The 22,723-nt window shown below is 40.6% G+C and overlaps 1 protein-coding gene across 2 annotated transcripts in view; it reads right to left on the bottom strand.

Annotated features, from left to right (window-relative positions):
• Positions 1 to 22,723, bottom strand: part of LOC132969472 (carboxyl-terminal PDZ ligand of neuronal nitric oxide synthase protein-like) — a 188,912-nt gene that overhangs the window by 77,223 nt on the left and 88,966 nt on the right. For both annotated transcript variants that reach the window (XM_061034336.1, XM_061034337.1), the window contains exon 5: positions 9,946 to 10,054. In XM_061034336.1, coding sequence (XP_060890319.1) covers positions 9,946 to 10,054 — 109 coding nt within the window. The remainder of the gene's footprint in view (positions 1 to 9,945; positions 10,055 to 22,723) is intronic.

Raw genomic sequence — 22,723 nt, 5'->3', positions numbered from 1 at the left:
CATGGATGCTGATGTTTTCTGAATTTGGGGACATTTTGGTACCTTGTGATTGTGAAGAAGATGAGAGGAATGACAAAGCATATTCAGAACCAGAACCCTACTTGGATGTTTAGTTTAAGCCTCACTGGCAACCGCTTTCATTCATCCTTTACAAATGGGCCCTCTGAGCCTTCAGCGATATTTATACCTTTGCTGTATGGACAGTCATCTTCAAAACACTTATCTTTTTCATTTAGCTCGTTTCCTACAGTTGGCGGTTTTCCCTGTATCTGGACATTTTAAAGCCTGAGCCAATTCTCCGTTTGATCTCAATTTTGGCTGCTGTCAAAGCTGTAAAAAGATTTGTCACTCAAAGGCAAAGCGTGTATATACCCTGTAATAAGGACAGGACATAGTTCCTTTGTTGCACATTTGTCACCATCGCCGTCTAGCTCTCGTTCTCTGTCTCTATCTCTTCCCCCCCATCACTCTCCTCTGTGTCAGTTCGACCGAATAAATGTACCCTCTAGTCTATCCCTGTCTTTCTATCTCTCCTCTCTAAACATCAAGCTGCCAGTGACATCAAGCTCCCTGCAGCACAATATTCCCTCTTAGCGGCCATACGATAGGGCCTCATCAAAAGCACAATGCATTATTTATCCCAGATTACCCTCGGAGGGTTTAGCAGTGCTTTCGCTGTCCTATTGGAAGTCTTGGCACGAGTGAAGATAAGGGACAAAAGGGAATGTCATGCAATCAAGAGGAAAGCAGGGTAAACAATGAAATGTGCACAAAGTATTGGTGGTGCAGAATTGGACTGTCTTGATAATCAGCTTACTACGCTAATGATTAGAGCACAGCCTGACCTGTGTGTTCATCCATCCCTCCGATCGCCTGAAGGAAATTAGTAAGACAGCAGAAAGGAATGATATTGGCAGATAGCGAGGGTGTGAGAGTACTGGGGTAGAACATTATCAGACCTGAATAAGTACCGATCAATGAACAGGTTTGTGTGTGACTGAGAGAGTGACTGAGTGCGAGAGCATGAAGTCAGTGGAGTGTGACGAAATGAAGTCACGATGGCTCAGCGGCTCTTCTGGACCATTAGTTCGATTTCCAGACTGTGCGCAAAGCAAGGATACATCATCCAAACACATTTTCACACACAAGCAACGGCATGCCAGAGCTTGGTATTGGACCCTTATAGAGACCATAGACTGTATTAAGCAAGGACAGGAAGCATCTGCGACATCAACAACAGGTATTTTACATGGGTTTGTCAAAATATTTCATAGAGCAGAAGTCTAAAAGCAGATGTTCTGCAAGGGGCTGAAGCTGGACATAAATATTTTTTTGTAAAGCGTAATGTATTTAAGCAAAAGCATGTAGTTTGAGCTATGGGTAGTGACCGAAAAAAATGAGATTGCGGATACAAGCGGCCAAAATGAGTTTCCTCCGGAGGGTGGGTGGCCTCAGACTTAGAGAAAGGGTGAGGAGATCAGGAATTCCGGGGGGAGCTCGGAGTAGAGCCGATGCTCCTTCGCACTGAAAGGAATCAGTCTAGGTGGTTTGGGAATCTGATTAGGTTGCCTCTTGGACGCCTCCATTTGGAAGGTTTCAGGGCACGCCCAACTGGGAGGAGACCCCAGGGTAGACGCAGAGTTCGCTGGAGGGATTATATATCCCATCCAGCCTGGGAACGCCTCGGGAAACCCCCAGGAGGAGCTGGAAAATGTTGCCGGGGAGAGGGAAGTCTGGGTTGACTTACTGCATCTGCTGCCACCGTGACCCAACCTCGGATAAGTGGTAGAAAATGGATGGATGGATGGAGTTTGAGTGAAAGCAGGGCCAATCTAAGCCCAAGCAGGGACTATTTGAGTGCATATAGGTTCAAATATGTAGTGTTCTTAGTATACTGAATCAAATTCTTGAATAAACAATTGGAAAAGTCCCCATATGTATGATGTAGTAGGTCTCAATGCCCCGTGATGAACTCGTTTCCAGCTGTTAAGTGCAAATAAAAAGCAGACATAGGAAATCATGGTGTTTACCATGTATTGTTTTTGTAGATGGGGTTCAGGTGTGTTTTCACGTACGACTAAGCAGACAGCAGGTTCAGTTGTGTCCCACTTTAGAGGCTTGATAAGGACACGACCTAAAGGAGTGTCCTGGAATGGCCTTAGATGCCAAACTAACCCTTTACAATTTCTCCAGGTTTCTTCATCTACTCACAGAAGCCCCTTTCACACATGAACTCCAGACAAAGTCCAGATGACTTCTTGACATTCAGGTCTAGACCTTTTTCTAGATTCGGACATTAGACGTCATATTTACGCCATTCTTGGACACTGTTGAGGAAAATGATGGAGCCCATGAAACGGGTTGGAGACTGAAACTGTTGGTGGATATGGGTTATTTTGTAGACCAGGTATTTGTCTTCAAGAAACCAACTTAGCGTAGATAACCTGAGTGAAGAACACCCAGTTTCAAGAAGCCACAATTTTCAGCCTATTTAAAAAAAATTAATAAAACCAATATAGCAGGAGAAAGACACTGGAGATAAAGACAGACAGTGTATGTGCCGGACAGAGCTGGTAGAAAACAAAGTACACACTGACCTATAACAAGGCAGATTTATTGACTCGTGCCCCTGTGTACATCTCAGTGCTGACATTTCATAATCAATAAATCCCACACTGAAGAAGACATGACTTGTTCATCCGGGGTTCATTTCTGGCTCTGCGGTAAAATTCTTGTCAAAGAAGTAAAATATAAATGTGATTGAAAGAGTAGGAAAAAGAAAGCCGAAGCACAAAAAGCTCAAGACGGACAGATCGTTTCACTGAGATATGGATATTCAATAACAAGAGCTGAAGGGGCTATTCAATCCAATTATCTAAACCAAGCTGTGTCAAGAATGATGGGAGTCCTTAGCATCGATATGACTGGAAATAACCATTTTATATTAGGACTCCTCAAAGTCAATGATGAAAGCATTGATTCTCAGTTAAAATCCTGGGCTGTGTTCAAGCCAATTGTTCTTAAACACTGACCATATAAGGAATAAATCCTCCACACTTCTTGTCCCTAAAAATACAATACTTCAAGAGAATTAATATAAGGAAATGGGCTGAGTTACACAGGACTTTCTCAACGTAATAACCTATGAGTGTATGACTTTTCAAGGAGTCATTCATTATGCATTTCATTATTATTTGGGATGTTCAATCATCCCCAGAGGAAGAAGGTACAACTGTTTCTCTGTGTCGAAGGATGAACAAGTGGAAGCCATTAGCCCACACAGAGAGGCAGCATATGGTTGGAGGGCATCCATCCACAGAGCGAGAACTCAATTAACAATTGACACAATAACCACAGCTCTCTCCATCTCATCAACCAGCTGTGGACAACAGATGAGTCCTTATCCTTCAAAACAATAGAAAATACCTTTAAAAATATGGGCCAAAACCTGTTGTTTTAACCGACTGAGGTCCATCGTTTGTTGTTTTTTGTTTTTTTAATCGAGTGGGTGTTAAGTGCTTCTATGAACTGAAACAAAAGGAATTCACGTGGCATACCCGTATTATAAAAAAACTAAATAAAAAGCACAGCTGCTTACTGAAAGGGATTCATTTAGCAGCAGTGATGTGTGGTGTCCTACTGTAGTCCATTATCAGGTTTAAAAGATTGTCACCAGGTTTTATGCATCTTCTTTATTATCTTCTTGTATCTCTCTTCATGCTTGGCTTGTTAATGTGTTACTGCCTCATTGGAAATGATAGGTGATAAAGATTGGACAGAGGATGTAATGATATGCTCAAGAGATGGGCCAGCATTACAAAGGAAGATAGTAGCATGGCTGTGAATTTATCCTTAAGGTGGAGGAAATCTAATGGACATGGATTGTTCACAGAAAATGTGATGATTCTTGTGTACCAACAGAACATTTTACTTGATTGTGGTGCTAAAAAAAATGGCTGTAATAATCCTTTGGAGAAAATGCCAGAAATCCAATATGACCAGTGGGTAGTGTAGTGATTGTTCTCTGCTTTTGATCCCATGTAGTTTTGAGTGGACTGTTAAACCGGCATGTGGATTTCAATCCAATAAACTCAAGCAGGAGTACATTTCAGTCTTCAGACAATTGAAGAGGAGGAGGTGGAATCAGGAAAAAAGTAAGGTGACTGTGAACATTGGTTAAGGTTTCACAGATGTGTTAATAGTTGTGTGATTTGTCAAAGTTATGTTTTAAATCATATCCCCTACTCTGGGTGACAATTAGCTAATCCTGTTTAAGTCAAAGTCATTTGACAACAGTTTAGAGACTGTTTAGTGTATGTATGGTAAATCTTACTCTCAAACAGTGCCTCAACCTTTTGGTTGTAAGCTCGAGTGGAACCTGAATGTCGACATCAAATATCACAGCAAACAGTACATTTTTCTAACAAAGGTTGAATTTAGGTGATCAGTGTGAATCTTAACTGTTCCTCTTGAACAAAGAAATCATGAAATGTGTTGATTAATAATGGATATGTTCTCACATATAAGCCTAAAAAGTTCCCATTGTAGCGCTCCTCCTGATTTGGGGTCAAGGCCTCAAGAGTGAGTAAACCCTGTCCTGACCACTTGCTCACATAAATGTTATTTCTCACATAAAACTGCCTCCTCCAATCAGACAAACATACACTAAACTCCAATCACAATCAATCAAATACGTAGTGACCTCCCAGCCAAAGCAGCTCTCAGTATTCTGATCAACAGTCCCTCGTCTCTCCTCCATCACTCTCCCTTCAGCTCTACATAATAGAGGGCCAGGTCATTCATTAGACGCCTTTAAACTGTCCATCAGAGGAGGGGGAAGAGCGAGCGAGCACGAGCGTGAATGGGAGAGAGAGAGAAGCACAACGCTCCTTTCGGTGTTAGAACTGATAGGCCACTTAAGGCCTTTTATGTCAACATGATTTAAAGCCGAGCTATTCTTTCCCTGCTGGTAGTTAAGAGGGAAATAAAGTCGGCGTAATCTTCTACTTAATCTCACACTCGCAACCTTGATGTCCAAACACACTCACACAAAACCATACACTGCTTTGGATGACTACTTTACTGCTTGTCTGATGTGTATAGGCTCTTTCTTTATCCCCGTGCTGAGACGGTTTCATTCTTTTATTGTTTTTTTGAATCCTTTATATCTTTCTGCTGCACTCTCTTTGTGAAGCTCTTTTTCAAATGTACTTATCTCTGATCTTTTTTTTTTTTTCATTTTTCTTCCCCTTGGCCTGATGAATACTTACACAACTTCTTTGAACTGTTCAGAGAAGTTTATTCTCCACGTATTTAATTAATGTTAGAAGAAATTGTAATAAAATAAAACCTATAATTAAATCAACTCTTACATCCTCAACAATTTGGTTTCAGACCAAAATATTCAACAGAAACTGCAAATTGTTTTTTCATGACTTAAAGAAGGCATTTGACACTGTCAACTGTGACATTCTCCTGTCTAAGTTACCATCTTTCAATTTCTCGAAAAAATCAATTGACTGGTTTGAGTCTTACCTTCAGAATAGAGAGCAGTGTGTGAAAGTTGACCAAGAAAAATCCTCTCCTTTAATCAATAAAATGGGTATTCCCCAAGGGTCAATTCTTGGCCCTTTGCTTTTCTGTCTGTTTATAAATGATTTGCCTAAATCCTGTCCAGTAGCCGGCTTCCAGCTTTATGCAGATGATGCAGTTATATATGCTCCTGCTAAGTCACCAAGCAAGGCAGCTGAGATCCTAACTGAGTACCTTTGCAATGTCCATCAGTGGCTGGAATGCAACCATCTTGTTTTGAATCAGAGTAAAACAGTTTCAATGTGTTTCTCCATTAGGAAAAAGTGCTCACCTGGAAGTTTTAACGTTAAGATACAGAATAGAGAAATAGAGGAAGTTAGTGAGTTTAAGTTCTTAGGAATCATTTTAGATCCACAACTCAAGTTTGATAAACACGTAAATAAAATCACAAAAACAATCAAGAACAACCTGAACTGCTTTAAATTAATAAGACACTACATACCAGCTCAAGCAGCACAGGTGTTCATGCATTCAATGATTTTCTCTCATTTCTCATACTGCATGACAGTTTGGTCACAAGCTTCACCCTCTACAATCAGAAACCTCTCATCACTATACAACCAGGCCCTGAAAACAATGGACAAAAAAACCTGTCCGGTGGCATCACTGTCACATACTGAAAAAACACAATCTACTCAGTTTTGAGAGCTTTATGCACTTATGTTTTGTCTTTAAATGTATCGACAATCTGGCCCCTGAACCTCTCTCCAGATATGTTCGAAAACAGGACGGAAACAGGGTAACGAGAAGCACTGTGAATGGAGACTGTAGCGTACAACATGGCAGATCTACGTTTGGTCAATCAGCCTTCTCCATCAAAGGCTGCAAACTTTGGAACACCTGAAATAAAATTAATGTCCGACTTAAAATCTTTTACAAAACAGGTGAAATGCTCAAAGCAAGCCAGAGCTGTACCCACTTTTAATTAATATCTTCAAACTTCATTTTAAACTGGTTTATAACATTTGTATTGTTGTACATGTATTTTAATGTATCCTCATATCGTGTTATGGGGTTTTATGTAACTGAATGTTATACATTTTAATCTGTTTGTTTACACAAAGGCCCAATACAAATTAGCAATAGCTATATACTCTTTATGCAGCACATCAGTTTCATGCTTTTTATTGAAATTATGTTAAATTGCATTGTCTCTATTAAATAAATTCATTCATTCATTCATTTCTCTAAGATGTAAAAAATAAAAAAAAATGGTCACAATGGTCTGAACTTATTTAATAGAGACACAAACTGCGTGGAGTGTGTGTGTGTGTGTGTGTGTGTGTGTGTGTGTGTGTGTGTGTGTGTGTGTGTTTCAAACCTGAATGTTTGTCTTAGTAATTCCTTTTTGGGGCTTTTTATGCCTTTATTTTAGAGATAGGATGGTGGATAGAGTTAAAAATCAGGGAGAGAGCGAGAGAGGGGAATGACATGCAACAAAGGATCAAAGGATTCAAACCCCGGGCTGCCAGCTTTAAGGACTGAAGCCTCTGTACATGGGGTGCACAATCTAACCACTAGGTCACTGACGCCCCTTTCTAATTCTCAATGGCCACATATTCCGTGCGTGACGCTGTCCTTCAGCGCCATGGTTTTGCTCCATCGGACGGCGCTCGCCTTGCCCCACTGGATCCGTTTCTGGAACGTGAGTGCAGCCATGATCAGCTGTACACACATCACAGGAGAACTACAAGATCACGCGGGAATAAAGAGAAAAAGGTGCCAACAACACGTTGCTTTGACTTTCCGAGGATGATTTGTTCATTTGGTGCCTGTTTTGATGTAATTTTGATAAAGTGATGGGAATACGATTGTCAGTCCACTTCCGGGTCATTCCATTTCCGTCAAGATTCTGCCGTTTGTAAATTTGTCTCAGCACTTGTAAACGTGTTTCACATCTTGTAAATGTGTTTTGTCCTTGGTAAAAGTGTTTTGGCTTTTGTAATTTTGCTTTAGAAAATGTAAAAATGTTTTTCAAAATGCAGATTTTCCTCAAGCTTTGCACTTTGTTCTTTTGTTTTGCACTTCCAAGCCACCGTATTAAAGGGCCATCCAAAAATAAAAAAGAACATTGTCCTATTTCTGCAGTTTTGAAGAGAATCTCCTCGCTGAATCAGCTGCGACATCTGTTGGAGTGAGCTTCATTTGTACACTTGTAGTCAAAGGTCAGTGTCCACAGAGTCTGCATGAGTCATGTTGCTAATGTAGTCACAGCATTATATTTACCAGGCGGGCTGTAAACACAACTCCACATAAATGCTCCACTACATTTATATGGCGATGTTGATTTTAATAATATATCATCCAAGTGTCCGAATGAGACCCCGTGTCAGGCCAAGAAACTTTTCTTTACCTGTGTAACTTATCTTTTCTTTATAAGACGAAGCGTTTTATTTTTATTTTTTATAGTGCATCACTCTGTTTTTCTGTCAATTAAAGAAAAAATAAGACGAGTAATAAACCCACAAAAACAAACAGTTTTATAAAGACAAACTCACAGGCTTCTCAGCTGAGTCTGTCATCATTGTTACAACTGTGACAAACTGCTAAATGTACAGAAATATGATCCTGACAGTCATCAATGAGCTGGAACTGTAAAACTTAATGGTGGTCGCCATTAAAAAAAGATATTTCCTTTAGACTCTCCATTATTGTGCTGTAAAAAAAAAAAAAAAAACATTATATAGCCACACACACATTTCCAGCTCAGCAGCCCCAGGGCCGTGGTGCAGAGAGAATTTTGGTATGCACATTCTTCAGGGGAGAGAGTGTGTGTGTGTGTGTGTGTGTGTGTGTGTGTGTGTGTTCATGTGTCAGTGTCGGCCTGTCTGTAAGAGATAATGAGGCAGTGTGTGCATCGCTCGGATAACCCCTGGACTCCACCATCAACTGGCAGCTAAAGTGGAAAACTCTAAGCACATTTTTTGAACTGTGTCACATAGCTGGGCTCTGTTTGGACTTTTCCCCTCCACAACACGTCCTCCTCCCCCCAAAATGGGTTTCCAACTCGTTCCCTCAATCCTCAACAATGACAGGACTATAGTCCCTGCAGGAATTATTGCTGCCCAGCAGCCGTGCGTCTCTTTGTTGGCGGCTGTCAGGATGTGACTCAGACAACGACGTGATTTAAAAAAATGGGGCGACGAATTGCTTTAAACAATAGACGACTAACAGGCTGTGAAAACATCGGAAATAAAAACACTTTGCTGCTCTCTTTCTCCAGCTCACAACTATAAAGAGACAGGTTTTGATCAGTTGATTATTGGCAGTCACGAAAAAAAGACAAATTCCTCCAGTGATGCAAAAAAAATCAAAACAAAAACAGTAAGTCAGGTGGTTTTTTTTTTGGGAGGGGGTTACACATCTGGAACTATATTTGTTATGCATTAGTTAAAGCAACATTTAGTTCACATTTAGATCAGACTAGGGAGAAATAGTAATGATTATTTGGGGGGATTTTAAATACCTTTTTATGAAGAGACAGGACAGTGGATAGAGTTAGATATGGGGGGGGGGGAGAGTGGGGATTGACATGCGGGATACGAGCCACAAGTCAGATTCGAACCTGGGCCACTGGTCTGGAGGACTATAACCTCTGTACATTTGGCGTCACTGAATTATTAGGTGCTGGACAGGTGGTTTGTTAGTTGTGGTTTGCTAGTTAGCTAACTAAGCGCTAACACTAAATTCTAAGAACACCAGCAGAGTGTTGGTTTTTAAACGCCTAGCAAAGGAGATTTGTAGGGCGGAGGGGGCTTTAGGATCAAGACTTTGGTCCCTGTGAGGATGAATCAAGGACAGTTTAAGAAAGGGACATGGTCGGTATCAGTCCCCACCTCCTGATCGCCTGAGGCTTTAGTGAGGGGTCAGTTTTGTATCTGTATTCATATCTTTAGATAGAGAGAGAGAGAGAGAGAGAGAGAGAGAGAGAGAGTGGGTTGGGAATAACGTGGAAGGTAGCCACAGGTCGGATTTGAACCCAGGCCGCCCACTTGGGGGACTATAGTCTCAGCACAATGGGGCGAGCGCACTAACCACTAGGCTACGGGCGCCCCCTATCACACCCCTTTTCACACCTGCTTGAGAAGAAAATTTCCCAAAAACAGAAAGACGGGTGTGATTGGGAGAAATCAGAAAATGATGGCTTAATGAGGTTAAAAAACAAATCACACCGTTCACAGCCTCAGGTTAGTCCCATCATTTAGCGTTTCAGTGCTGATCTATAACAAATGAAATACCTTGATGCATTCCTGAGATGTACAGTTCACTATATTTTGCGGCCTCTTCTCACTTCTGTAACATTTGAGCTGTTTTTAATTAAAGGATCAAAACTTGCCCCGCTGTACTTCTTACCTTCTTCTTGGACTTGAAGACGTTGCAGCGGAACACGTTACTCTGTCCGTCTCTGGCGATGTAGCTGAAAATCTTCAGATCCTGGGAGTCGTGAGACACGTAGAATATCCTGAAACATAAAATTAAATAGGTCAACTAAACAATCTGACGATGATGCAAACCAGAATCAGAGCCTGGCAGCGTTTCTAAATGTATCTTAAGACGCAAAACAGGCACTCAGCCCGTTTCTCTGGGGTTTCAATGCGACTTAAGTAAGAACTATTTTAAGCTTGTTTTCATCCAAAGGCAAGGGACTACATTTTAGCTCTCAAGCTAAAAAAGCGCCAAAGAAAGTTCTGATTTTGTTATTTATATCAAATTAACTGAAAGGCACAACTTCCTCAAAGATCTGTTTTTTTTTCTTTTGCTTTGACACTTCAAAACAGAAAGTTCAGTGAGGCACATGAGAGACTCTATAAACTCTAATTCAAAGTAAAAAAACATTCTCAAAGTAACAACATTCATCCGATCCAGTGTGAGGAGGAGACAGGGGGATGTTACTCTATTTCCACTGAAAATATCCTGTGTGAAAGAGGAAACAGTGGAAGCTTGACACAATAATAGAGTTCTCTCCAGGTACGCAGAGACTGTGTGCACCCAACAGCGAGGAAATATACAATATCCTGCAGAGCAGGAAATAGGAAGAAATAAGTTAGGGAGCAAGAATGAGAGCGAAGAGAAAGTATGCAATAACCTGCAGGAGGCAGAACATTTTATAGATCTAATTTATGATGACAAAAGAAAAGTGCTGGAAGGATAAACCACCGCCGATGAGATAAAGTCACAAAGACAGAAACCAGGAAGGTGGAAATCGTCAAGTTCAATGTCGAAACAAGACAGGAAAGTCTTCAAAAGTGTTCAAGGAGAAGTAGAACTTTCTTTAGAAAAGTAAAGGCACACAAAAAACAAATTGACAAGGCCTGTGGGTACCATGGCAATAAAATACCTGCAGAAGAAAAAAAGAAGTAAGGATTCAAGACCAAAAGTTGAACTCTTTAGTGCACTAAGGTTGTCAAAAAGTTTGATTCTTTTATACTTTTCCACACCGCTTGTTTTAAAACGATACATCCTTTTCTTTTTAATGATGAAAAAGAACAAACGCTTTAAAGAACTACAAATCTTCAGACATATTGTTCGAGAAGCTGCAGCGAGGTAAAGCCATACAACACTGTCTTAAGTGCACAAATGTGCTGGTGATGTTTCTAGTGTTGAAACAAAAAAGGCGTATCTGTGCCCTGGAGACAGGGTTGAGGAGTTGGACTGCATTTTTTTGGTAATTAAAAACAATGAATGACCCCAATATGTGGTGCATGAAGGGCCTTTCAGGTAGGACGCGGTGTGCGTCGCGGAGTAGGGCGAAGAGCAGAAGGGGAGCGAACATGAGCAAAAAGCAATGGCGCACGTTGCTAGGTTACCAAAACAATAGTCGGGGAAAATAGCTTCTTTAAAGGTGCACGGTATGTTTGTATCTGTTCACTATTCAGTAGAAAACCACGATCTTTCCCAAACTGTTGGACATTTCTTTTCAAACTACAATTTGGTATCAATGGTATCAAAACAGGCAATCGATATTTTTTCACTTTTACTAGAATCACACTGAAGTTTACAAATCTGTTGCCCTGATGGTACCCTTTATTGCACAATCTTAATCTTTGTCCAAATATGCCACCGAATGTTGTTGTTGTTACAATTAATGAAATTGGCTTTGATATTATTTAAAAAAAGATGCAGGATGGGAGAAGACTTTTGTCTAAAATTGGTTGCCAATGACAGACTTCCATACAAAGTGTTCTTAGTGAACAGACTCTCTCTCTCTCTGCCCTCATTGGCAGGCCGAAGTGAATGGGCCCTCCACACATATAACCCTTAATCGTATCAATGTTCAGCATTCGATCAGTAGTGTTAGCGCTGAATATAATGTAGAATTTGTACAAAAGATGAAACGGAAGAGCTGCACAATACAGGAATGTGCAGGATACAGAATGTGCTCTAAAAGCTAGGAGTTCATTACTTTGGTTAACTTAAAATATCAATGGGTAAAAGAAAGCAGCAGATACCTGCAGGACAGGTTCTAAATTGGGCATTTAGTTCCATATTAAGAGGCCTAGTTGTTTATCTGGGGTAATTTATCACAGTGAGAATTAAGTGGGTGATACTATCAAAGTGAGTCCTTCAGTGTGTTTCTGTGCATGTTAGGTGTTGTGAATGTGTGTATTTAGTTGTTTTGTGTGAGACACCGGGGGGTCTCATTTGTACACTCAGTGACATTTCTGTGGTATTTGTTTTGGACCTTTTCATTGGGAGACGGACTAGCGGAGGTCTTGCGGTTTGGATTGCGTATTTATGAACCCTGTTAGCAGACTGACACAGAGAGCTGCAGTGAGTGACTCACGCAACCTCACGCTAAGAGAGGCCGAGAGTTCTGCTCAGTGCTGCTGCCAAAGTCAGAGGTTCAAAGAAGTCAACTTATCATTAAGGTGCATCAGGTTTCATTTCCCAGACCTCTGTGAGAATACTGAGCTTGAGTTACTTGTTATGTCCTCTGCACTGTCATCAGTGTACTGTGTACCTGCGCAATTGTATTTATTTAATAAGGACAGTTTGCAATTTAAGTTTCAATACAGAGCATGACACAGATGTGCTGCACAGAGATTTAAATCTATTGCTAATTTCCAACTCTCGTCCCTGGTTGGGCCTAGTTTTAGTTTAAGCAAGATGAAACACTAACAAACAACACTAAGTTTGAATGCTTATTGTGGTTAGCATGTATCTCAGTCTGCTAACTAGAAGTGCTGAAGAGTGTCCAGTGTATAGTTTCAGAAGTCATCCTCTGATCCTCGTCTTTGTAACCCGCTACTGGATGCTTTGAATTTCCCTCGGGATCAATAAAGTATCGATCTATCTATCTATCTATCTATCAATCTACAAGGCCACACAATGATGAAGAAGATGTAGTAAGGTCTGAAGCCGAGGCTTAATGAGGGTCTCAGAGTATTTTCTCCGTGTCCATGTCAACAAACAAATAGGACTCGGAGGTTCTCTCGGTTTATCACGCCGTGTCATCTACTGGAAGAAAACAAACCGCTCCCATCCGGCTGCACTTTGCACAAACCTTTTTTAAAATCTCCCCTTTCAACTCTTCATTTCCCCTCCACTCAACCCCCCCAACCCTGAGTCACTGTGATAAAAATCAATGATCCCACATCTGAAGCGGGGGGGGGGGAGAGGTCTTCTGTTCTACCAGTGTTGCCTTCAGGGGACTGAATCTTATTCAAAAACTGTAGGCAATGATAAAAAGGAAACATTACATGCTGCCAGACAAGTGAAGCCGAGCCAAGAGCGAGTGAAAGTGAGCTTTAGCTGACAAATCCCCAAGCAGTGCAGAGATGACAGCTCAGATACATCTCTATCAACGTCTCTAACAGGAACAGCTGCCAAACAAGCAGGTGAAGATGCGTCAGATAGATCACAATCCGAGAATGAGAGAAGCAGGTTTGACATTGAAACTGTCAAAGACGGTTTTGAGGCAAATAAATCAGACTGCGAATACCGCCAAAGGAAAAACTTCTTCTTTTTGAATTTCAAGTGGGTTGCATTCTTGTTTAAAGTCAGAGAAAAATCCACATTTCAAGATAAATGAAATGCACTTTTCTACCCGGTGTCACTGACTGACTCCAAACCATTTCTGAAAATGAAAACAACACGTTCATCTCAATTCAAATCCCCACAAAACCAGCCGACAATCTTTGGCAGGAAGTCAGAATCTGCTTCTTTTTTTTTTTGAGTGGATGGATCATTGAAAGTGCAAGGAGGAGGCAAATATATATATATATATATATATATATATATATATATATATGTATGGAAATATATGAGGCATAACTTTCCTGCCAAATAAACATATTTGCACACTCTGTCGCCTGGCTCATCAATGTTAATCAATTTGAATTTAAGATAAGCTAAACATGAAGAGACACTTGGAGGACAAATCAGAAGGTTTAGATAAGAATTCAATGTGAATTCACCTTGATGCCTCTCCGAAACATCAATGGTGAATCGTTTTAGATCAGTGCATCTAAAATCAGATTGCGCCTCTCTGATTATCGATTTGAAACAATGATACAGGGAGGAAGCCATGAGGGAAACATGGCAGAGCGGATGATTGATGCTAAGGACAGATGATTCCAGTATTTTTAGACTCAGGGATGAATTTACAAAGACAGGATAGCGCCATGAATTCTGCATCACATGGAACCAGTGTCTTCCGTGCCCAAGGTCGTATTCACAAAAGATATCACACACAGGATTTTAGAGCACAAACACGGCCATAACATTTTGCAGCTCAGAGCAAATTCCCCGTGCACAACATGGAATGATGCTGCCAAGCCCGGCTGCAATCTCCGCTGGAAAGTGTGGGCATGAAACTTCTTATAAATGCTCAACACTTAAAACCAACTCCCTGAAGAGGTTTAAGACGTTCTCTCTAATTTCATCTTGCTTTAGCAGCGATGTTATTTGGACTTTTTGTGCATTTTGCATGGAAATGGGCCATTTTTGCATCAGATCTTTGCATATTAGCTCATTTAAATTTGTTTCTAATAGCACCTGAGTGGTTAGATGCTATTTACTTGGCAGCATAGTTATGGGAGCATTCCACCCTTCGCTGGTGCTTTGACAAATTACATGGTTTCTACTTGTCTTATTAGTACAGATGTAGCAGCTGAAAAAGGGACACAATCTTGTAAGAAATTCCCCCGGAAAGGATTTATATTTGACTGGGATTAGGCCATAAAAAAATAGAAGAAGGGCTAGCATTCCTTCGTCAAATAGTTTTCTTGCTGTGTGAAGAAAGCCATCAAATTTTTGAATAAATAATCAGGATATTGAAGACAGAACATTTGGTTTGTTTCTTATACTGTTAAAAGTTAAGAGAATTATAATTATACAGATTAGGTCTCGACCGAAATGGGATTTTTGGGGCCAATACAGAAATCGATATTGGGAGAAAGTAATCTGATTAAGATATATCGGCCGATATCTTTCTTAGATCTATGTTCGATCTGTTCAAACACAGTTATCAAACTCTTGTGGAAAAGATATACATTACAGTATAAGGTAGACAATATGGTCACTCAACTGAAGAGTAACTCTGCATGTACATGCATCACTGCTTGACACTCTGCTGAGAGTGATAATGTACTCTGCGCACTCTGCTGGTGACAGCCAGAAAGAGAACTGCTAGTGTAACTCAACAATACTCAAATAAAAGCTATTTGACCGTTAAATGAATGTAGTAATATCGGCGTATATCTGCGATAAAGTTAGCTGATACCGATCACTGGATATGCTAATATCGGCTGATATTATCGGCTGGCCAATTAATCGGTTGGGCTCAAACACAGATATCAAATGATTCAAATGTGTTCTATTCCAAGGTTTTCTGAGGTAGGGAGGGCCAGAACCTCGCGCTTCTTCATGCCCTGGAGTAGGGGCTGGGCAATCAAATAGCAAATTCATCATTATCGCGAGATGAGCAACACAATGCAAAAGTCTGGATTTAACATGATTAATAGGCTCATTTATTTTACAGAAACATGAAATACGTTCTAACTCAGCATGAGTTCATTTAACCTATTGGTTGGAGGCCTGGGTATAATGACCATGCCTTAACACCACTTTGAGCTACCCTGAGTTAAACTGGTGCCAGCTTGGATGTTTGATTTATTTGAGGGTCTGGAGAGACGTGTTGCAAACACAAGTATTGTTAATCATGACGAACAGCAGATAGAGAGAAAAACTGAGTTCTATGCACTCCTCATTGTTTGGTCGTTTATCACACTTCATATTGTTTTGAACAACGCTATCGCACATCGCATATATTTCTCAAATCGTGCAGGCCAACCCCGCAGACAGGCATGACAACTCAGTGAAACAATGTGATAACACCAATGTAATGTTTCAGAACTGGTTGGTTGATCACCTTAAATTTGAAGTGATCACAGAGGACGCTGTTTTCTGAGCAATGTTTCACTGAGTGTCTGTTTAGTTTTTCTTTTACCTTCTGGTTTTACGGCCTCGCAGTAAAACACAGAAACAGCCTTCACAGTGTGGTTTAAAGGCTCTGAATGATTTTTGCTACCAACAAATCCTCAGTAAAACACCAAGAAAAGTGTTCTGTCATCCTCTCTGAAATCCAAATTCAAATATCTATACACCAATTTTTAACAACTTCTCCTGACAGATATCTCCTAGTGGGATTAATGAAGTGATATATTATTGTGTTTAAAGAGACTTAATTAATTTACAGACCATAAACGTGAAGTAAAATGTTGTTGTTTGTATTTATTTATATTCATTATTTATAGACGTTGACTTTATTGTTTAGAAGTGACCCTCATCTTACACTGACTTACCCGTCATCTGTGACAGTAAAGTTTATAGTGGGGAGATAAAATATCTTGGCTCATAAAGTATCAGCCACTTCAAAACATAAGCCATTGCCAGATGTCTTTATGACAAACACAATTTAAAACACAGAGGTGACTTTGTTTGATGAAATTATTTTAATTCCCTGAGTAGCATTTACTGTAAACGTCTTTAAAGGTCACATATTATGTCAAATATACTTTACCATGTTTCTAACACTAATATGTCTCTAATCTGTCTACAAACCCTCCAATTGTGAGAAAAGTCCATCCTCTCTGTCTTTTACCTGCTCCACTTTTCAGATAACGTGTCCTCAAACAGGCCAGAGATTTTCCCTTCATGACATCACAAAGGGCAGTAACCCCTCACCCATTTTGGTGACACTCCCACAGCAAGGTGTTTGTTCTGCCTTTCACCCGCACCCGTAAACAACAGGGCATGGATCGAAAAAGCCCAAACAACATCCAAAGGGGCATGGTCAGACACAGCTCATTTACATTTAAAGGTACAGACACAGGAACAGCCTGTTCTGAGCAGGGCTGAAATAGAGGGGTTCATAGGCATGATCAAATACAGGATCGGAGTGGATTTATAACAAGAAACTTCTGCATGTTTTGGGGTGCTCAGAGACTTATTTAAACTTGTTGAAAAGGAGGAGAATATGTGACCTTTAACTTGGCTTTTAACACCTTCACTTTCAGTATGTCAGGTTTAATTAAAAAAAAGTGTTGTCACTATAGAAACACATCTCAGGATCATGGTGGGGTGACTATGATGTATGTTTGCAAAAATTTCAAGTGAAACAACAAACCAACTCCTTTAGCTGGGCAGGTAGAGACTCTATGTCTCAATATTAATATGACACTGTGCCAAGAAAAGTCCCAACTCTCAACAACAAACTCTTAACTCTGTCCTTAAGACAGTGAGAGATGCAGGGTGGTGTTGACTTTTTTTTTTCCTATTTAAAATGTCTATCAAATATTTTAGAAAAATCTGATTGAACTCCTTGGCAAGAAAACGTCTACAATCATTGCTGGGAAAAAAGGCCCTACGCTAAATCTACAGCATCGGTGGATCATATAGAGAGACTGCAGAGTTTAGTTCATTATGCAACAACAGAAACAGACAAAACTGTGTGTTCAAAACAACAAGAGGCAGAACGCGTTTGAGTGTGTGCAAAGGATTACTACTGAAAAGCTAGATGGGAGAGAGTTAGAGAGAAAAGGGCGAGATTGTGCATCAATAAAGAGCAGAATAAAAGAGATGCGAGATTGAGAGCGGAGCTGAGCAGATGATTCATGACTCATCAAGCGAGTTTAAGTTCAGCTGTGCGTCAAGAGTTTGACAAAAACACTCCCGATTGTTCACATTTAACCTGCTGCAGCCTCAGAAGAGAAACTGTCAGCTTCTGTTTAAAGGCAAACAAACATAAGTACATGCATTAACTTTTGACATGCGGTGAAAAGCTACATTAACACACTCTTTGTAACCACACACACTCTGTTAACCTTGTTAACAAGCTCGTCTTGAGTATGTCATGCTGTGATGGCCGCTGCGATGCAACGTTTGAGTAATGAAGTGGGCTTGTTTAAGATGGACTCGGTCATTTTTACTTTAATAAACCGCCGCCAATGAAACACAGCTGTTATAAATCAAAGGCAAAGAGGCAATACAGCACACACAGCATCGACAACCACGCAGTTACAGGGAATCGATACAAAACTAAACCTGTGCCGGATCAGGCTGCGGATGTTTGCGTGTGTCTAAGTGTGTGTGCGCCTGTTTCCAGGAAGGATATCACGTTCAGGAATGAAGCACACATACAGCTGTATTGAAATCATATCTCAGCCTCAGGTTATTGTAAATCTATAACATCTCCAGTATCAGTAACATATACAGTACACAGGATACATGCAGTGAGTCACCCTCCAAACATTGTCTCAACTAAAGTAATATTCATAATGGTAATAATAATACTCCAGATCTTGTCTCCTGGTCTTGCGATCACTTTTTTTTTTAGGGATTCAAAGCGCAGATATTTGCGGACCAGCGCTCTCCATGTTGTTGAGTTCTGCTTTTTATTGTTTCTGTGTTTTACAATTGTGTTTCTATGTTGTGTTTTTACATTTTCTGCTTCATCTGTGCTTCCAAACTGCCTATCATTGGTTTTATTGCAACAACAATAAAGATATAAAGTATACTACTCGATACTATTCTTTTGTTTAATTGGCAGGGTTGATTTTTAACATGATATCTGAGTGGTCTTACTTCTCTCTATCATTTATTTCAGGTTCACATAACAATTTGCCTTCTTGATACAGATTCCAATGCTATAGACTTGGTTTTGGCCGACACAGATACATTTATACCAGTGCAAATAAAAAAAAAATATAATATTTAAATGTATTGAATTATTTTATAAACTACAGACTACTAATCCTACATGGATGTGATATGACTGCTCTCTTTGATACTTAGCATACTCGATCCTATAACTTAAAACTTAGCTCCTACCAAGTCAAGCTAACGGTAACCATAGCCCGATTTACAGTGTCTCATTTCTAAATTTCAATTTCAATCCATCCATTTATTTCCTTCCCACTTATCCGCGACGGGTCGTGGTGCTAGCAGTCTAAGCAAGTTACCCCAGACGTCCCTCTCCCATGGGATCTTTTCTAGCTCCTCCTGGAGGATCCTATGGCATTCCCAAGCCAGAAGAGATATACAGTATATTACCTCCAGCTCATTCCAAGCCTTTTACTCTGGGGTCTGCTGCAGTTGGACGTGCCCGGAAGACCTCCAAAGGCAGGTGACCATGAGTCCTTCTAGTCACATACCCAAACCACCTAAACTGGCTCCTTTGCAAAAGGAGCAGCGGCTCTACTCCAAGCTCGCTCCGGATGTCTGAGCTCCAAACCCTATCTCTAAGGCTTAGCCCTGCCAACCTTCTTGTAGCCCTGATCTTATTATTTTGGTCACGACTCAAAGCTCATGATCATATGGGTGAGGGTTGTATAGTAGATTTAACGGGTAAATCAAAAGCTTTGCCTGTCAGCTCAGCTCCCTTTTTCCCCCACAACAGTCCAGAATAACGCCCACATTACTGCTGACGCTGTCTTTCAACCTAACAATTCATTTAACCCTAACTCGTGAACAAGACCCTGAGATACTTAAACTTCATGCAGGGACTCGCTCCCCACCTGGAGGTTTCTGCATTGAAGTCGGTATTGGACCTCTGATACTGTTAATGGTACAGGAACAACAATCTGTCCTTCCGAAGTCTTGTACTTGTCACCGTCTTGACACACTCAGGTGGAGTTAAGTACTGACTGTGTGCTTTTGAATGTTTCATTTGGGTTTATACATATTGCATAATGTGATCCTTCTACTAAACCTTGAAGCATAAATGTTTTAAGGAGTCTTAAAACACTTAATTTTCAGCCTTTTTCCCCCCAAAAATTAAGAACTAATTATAATCCCAGCAAGCTAATAAATGCAATGAAAACATGGCCATTGGTGATGCAGCTTTTATTTGGGTTAATGACTTAATTATGACTCCACCATTGAACCCAACAGTATACACTGCAGGAAAAGGTGGAATTACATGCGTCACTTATATTTATGGATTTAAACCCCCACAAGGATAATTAGAGCCATTTGTAAAAATGGGCCATTTGAACAGACAGGTTGAGTGTCAATCAGCTGTAAAATGGTGCCGTTACAGCCTCTAAAAGATGGAGCTTTTCAAAAAGTAATTGCAGTATTTTGTGCCCATTAGGCTAATTACGAGAACACAGGATGTGTCTTCTAGTCATATCTGACGCATGCGAGTTCATTCATTACACAGTCACATTTTAAAAGTGCTTTTTGATGGTTGTAAACGCAGGGAGAGTCATTTTAATAGCGTACGACTTCACACACATGGAACAAAAATGTGAACGTTATCCAGCTGTTTCATTTTTCTGTTTCTGGATTTCTGCTGCACTGACGACACATTTGCAATGAGAAAGGAACCAAGTTTGTAAAATCTACAACATGCTGGTCTGTAAATGAGATAAGATTCAATTGGGCCCGGTCTGATGGGAAATAAACAAGCGCACGGTGTGTCCAATTATCCCTTTCTTTGCCCTCTGATCCAGTCCTTGCTCGTTGTGCTCCGTGGGATTATATTCAAAAAGGTTTGATGTGTTTGACTGGAACAGGGACCTTTAGCGTCACATGGGGCAATCCTTCTTGAAACTGTCAAAGCAGCAGATAAAAGTGCAATGTGCAGTGGGTCAGAAAGTATCTTCTGTTCTATTATGCACCTCTGTGAACTGTGTTTCACCTCGCCCTCCGTCAGCCGGATCCCTCTGTGGGTGCCCTCATTTCTCCAGGAGCCATCTCATCCGAATGTTGTAACTTTTCTATGTTTCTTTCTCTTCTCGCATGGATTGTTAGCGAGTGCTGAAAAGGCAAAAAAAAAAAAACTTCCAAGACGGATGTCTGTTTATGTTCTGGCGCAGGGACACCAGAGAATATGTGTTGATGAGGGACGTTGTTTGTAATACACTAACTATTGAACTGTTTGTTGCCTCTGTTTTATTTAGTGGTTCAATATGTGCTCGTCTCGGTCCGCACTGATTCAATAAGTCAATACGTATGAGCAGTAACAATCATCTAGGATTCAACTAAAGCTGTTTACACATATGATCTCCAGCAGACGGCCCCTGAAATCCTCCAGAGTTGGTTGTTGACACATGCAATTCGATGCTACCTTTGGTTTGACACGTTCACAATATCAACAAAAGAGCGAATGCAAAACGTAATGATGAAGTTCATTACATGCAAGGAGGTTGTACTGGTCGAGTGTAGACAGTCGTTGGTAGTGTGCCGGTCGCAGAATATAGACATATTTTATGTATGCATGTATATAAAGCAGTGTTTTTCTTCTGTTCAATCAATTCAGAGAAACTTTACAGTTGAATATCTTTCGACCAGTTCCTTCTTTGGATTCTCCAGCAACGATAAGTGAAGTTCTGAGAGTTCTGGTCTGGGTGCAGATCAAGTATTTGCAAAGCCATGGAGGCTGCTGTTGTTAGATCTACACAAAGAAAATTTGTAATTTCTCCACAATGGTGTTGCCATGCATTTTCCAAACACAGCCAAGTTTTGGTCTAACAGAGTTCATCGAAAGCTTCAGTCATGCTGCTGGAAACAGACGCATGCACAAAGGCTCCGCAGTCCAGGATCATGCAAAGCTCTAGGTTTTGCACTGGAAACACAAACACAAAGGTAATGCATTTCACCTTTCATTGCCTAGGCTGTATGCTTGACAGATTCTAGGCAGAGAAGGTCCATATGACTAGGACTGCAGCAGGTGTTTGGTACGCGATAGATTTTTACCGATCCAGGCCTCTGCGGACCGATTCACTAGGATCTGAAACGTTAAGATTGGTCGCCAATAAAGATCGGTTTATCCTTACACAACTGAATATTATACACAAAAGTCAAATATCTTAAAACTAAAACCCCCAACATATTGAGATACCTCATGTGTCCAGCAAACACAGAGAGAGGCCTGGAGAGTTTTGTGGCTTATAGACTTAAAAGACGTGACCTTTAAACTACAGGGGGCTCATCTCTGTGATCATTGGTACATTGAGCTGGGTACTATTTGGGGCAGGAGCGCTACAGTCCATCACTGTTTCACATTTATGTCTGTCTTCACAGATATGTTAGAACATCTTAATTTGCTGACGTTCTTTAGCTCACTTTCTCACGACTTATAACTGCAATGAATGAGTATCAATTGAAACACAAAAAAAAGGTGAAAAGAGCTGATATAAAGCCTTTTGACTGATTTACACTACAACCTCTGCACAGTTCAGCAGATCGCACACAGTGTTCTGAGTTTGTTTTTACTGAACATATCATAAAAAGAAAGGTTTTTTTATGTGAGCCTCAAACGCCTACAGTAACAAGCACGACTTCTGCAAACCTGAGATCAAGCAGACTTAATTACACTGCATACTGATCAGGTATTATGTTGATTCAAAGTGACTATGAGCAGGGTGAAAAGGTAGAGGTTCTCATCAGAAAAGCTCGACCCCTCTGAGCCTGCATGAAGAAAAGCCCTGAAATGTTACGGCACACACACCTCCCTCATACAACTCCCAAAAGTAACACAACAGAGCAGACTGAATCATCGAACAGACAGGCAATTTCCCTCGGTGCTTGTTACAGTCAAGGTGAGACTTAGCAGCTCTGCCTCACTTCTATTCTTTGATGCATTATTTACTGGAAAGGTACGCGCCCCACTTTGTGCATGGAA

Source organism: Labrus mixtus, chromosome 3 (assembly GCF_963584025.1).
Source record: "Labrus mixtus chromosome 3, fLabMix1.1, whole genome shotgun sequence".
Lineage (NCBI taxonomy): Eukaryota > Metazoa > Chordata > Actinopteri > Labriformes > Labridae > Labrus > Labrus mixtus.
Note: the sequence above shows the minus strand (reverse complement) of the source record. Positions and strands in the feature narration are given on the sequence as shown.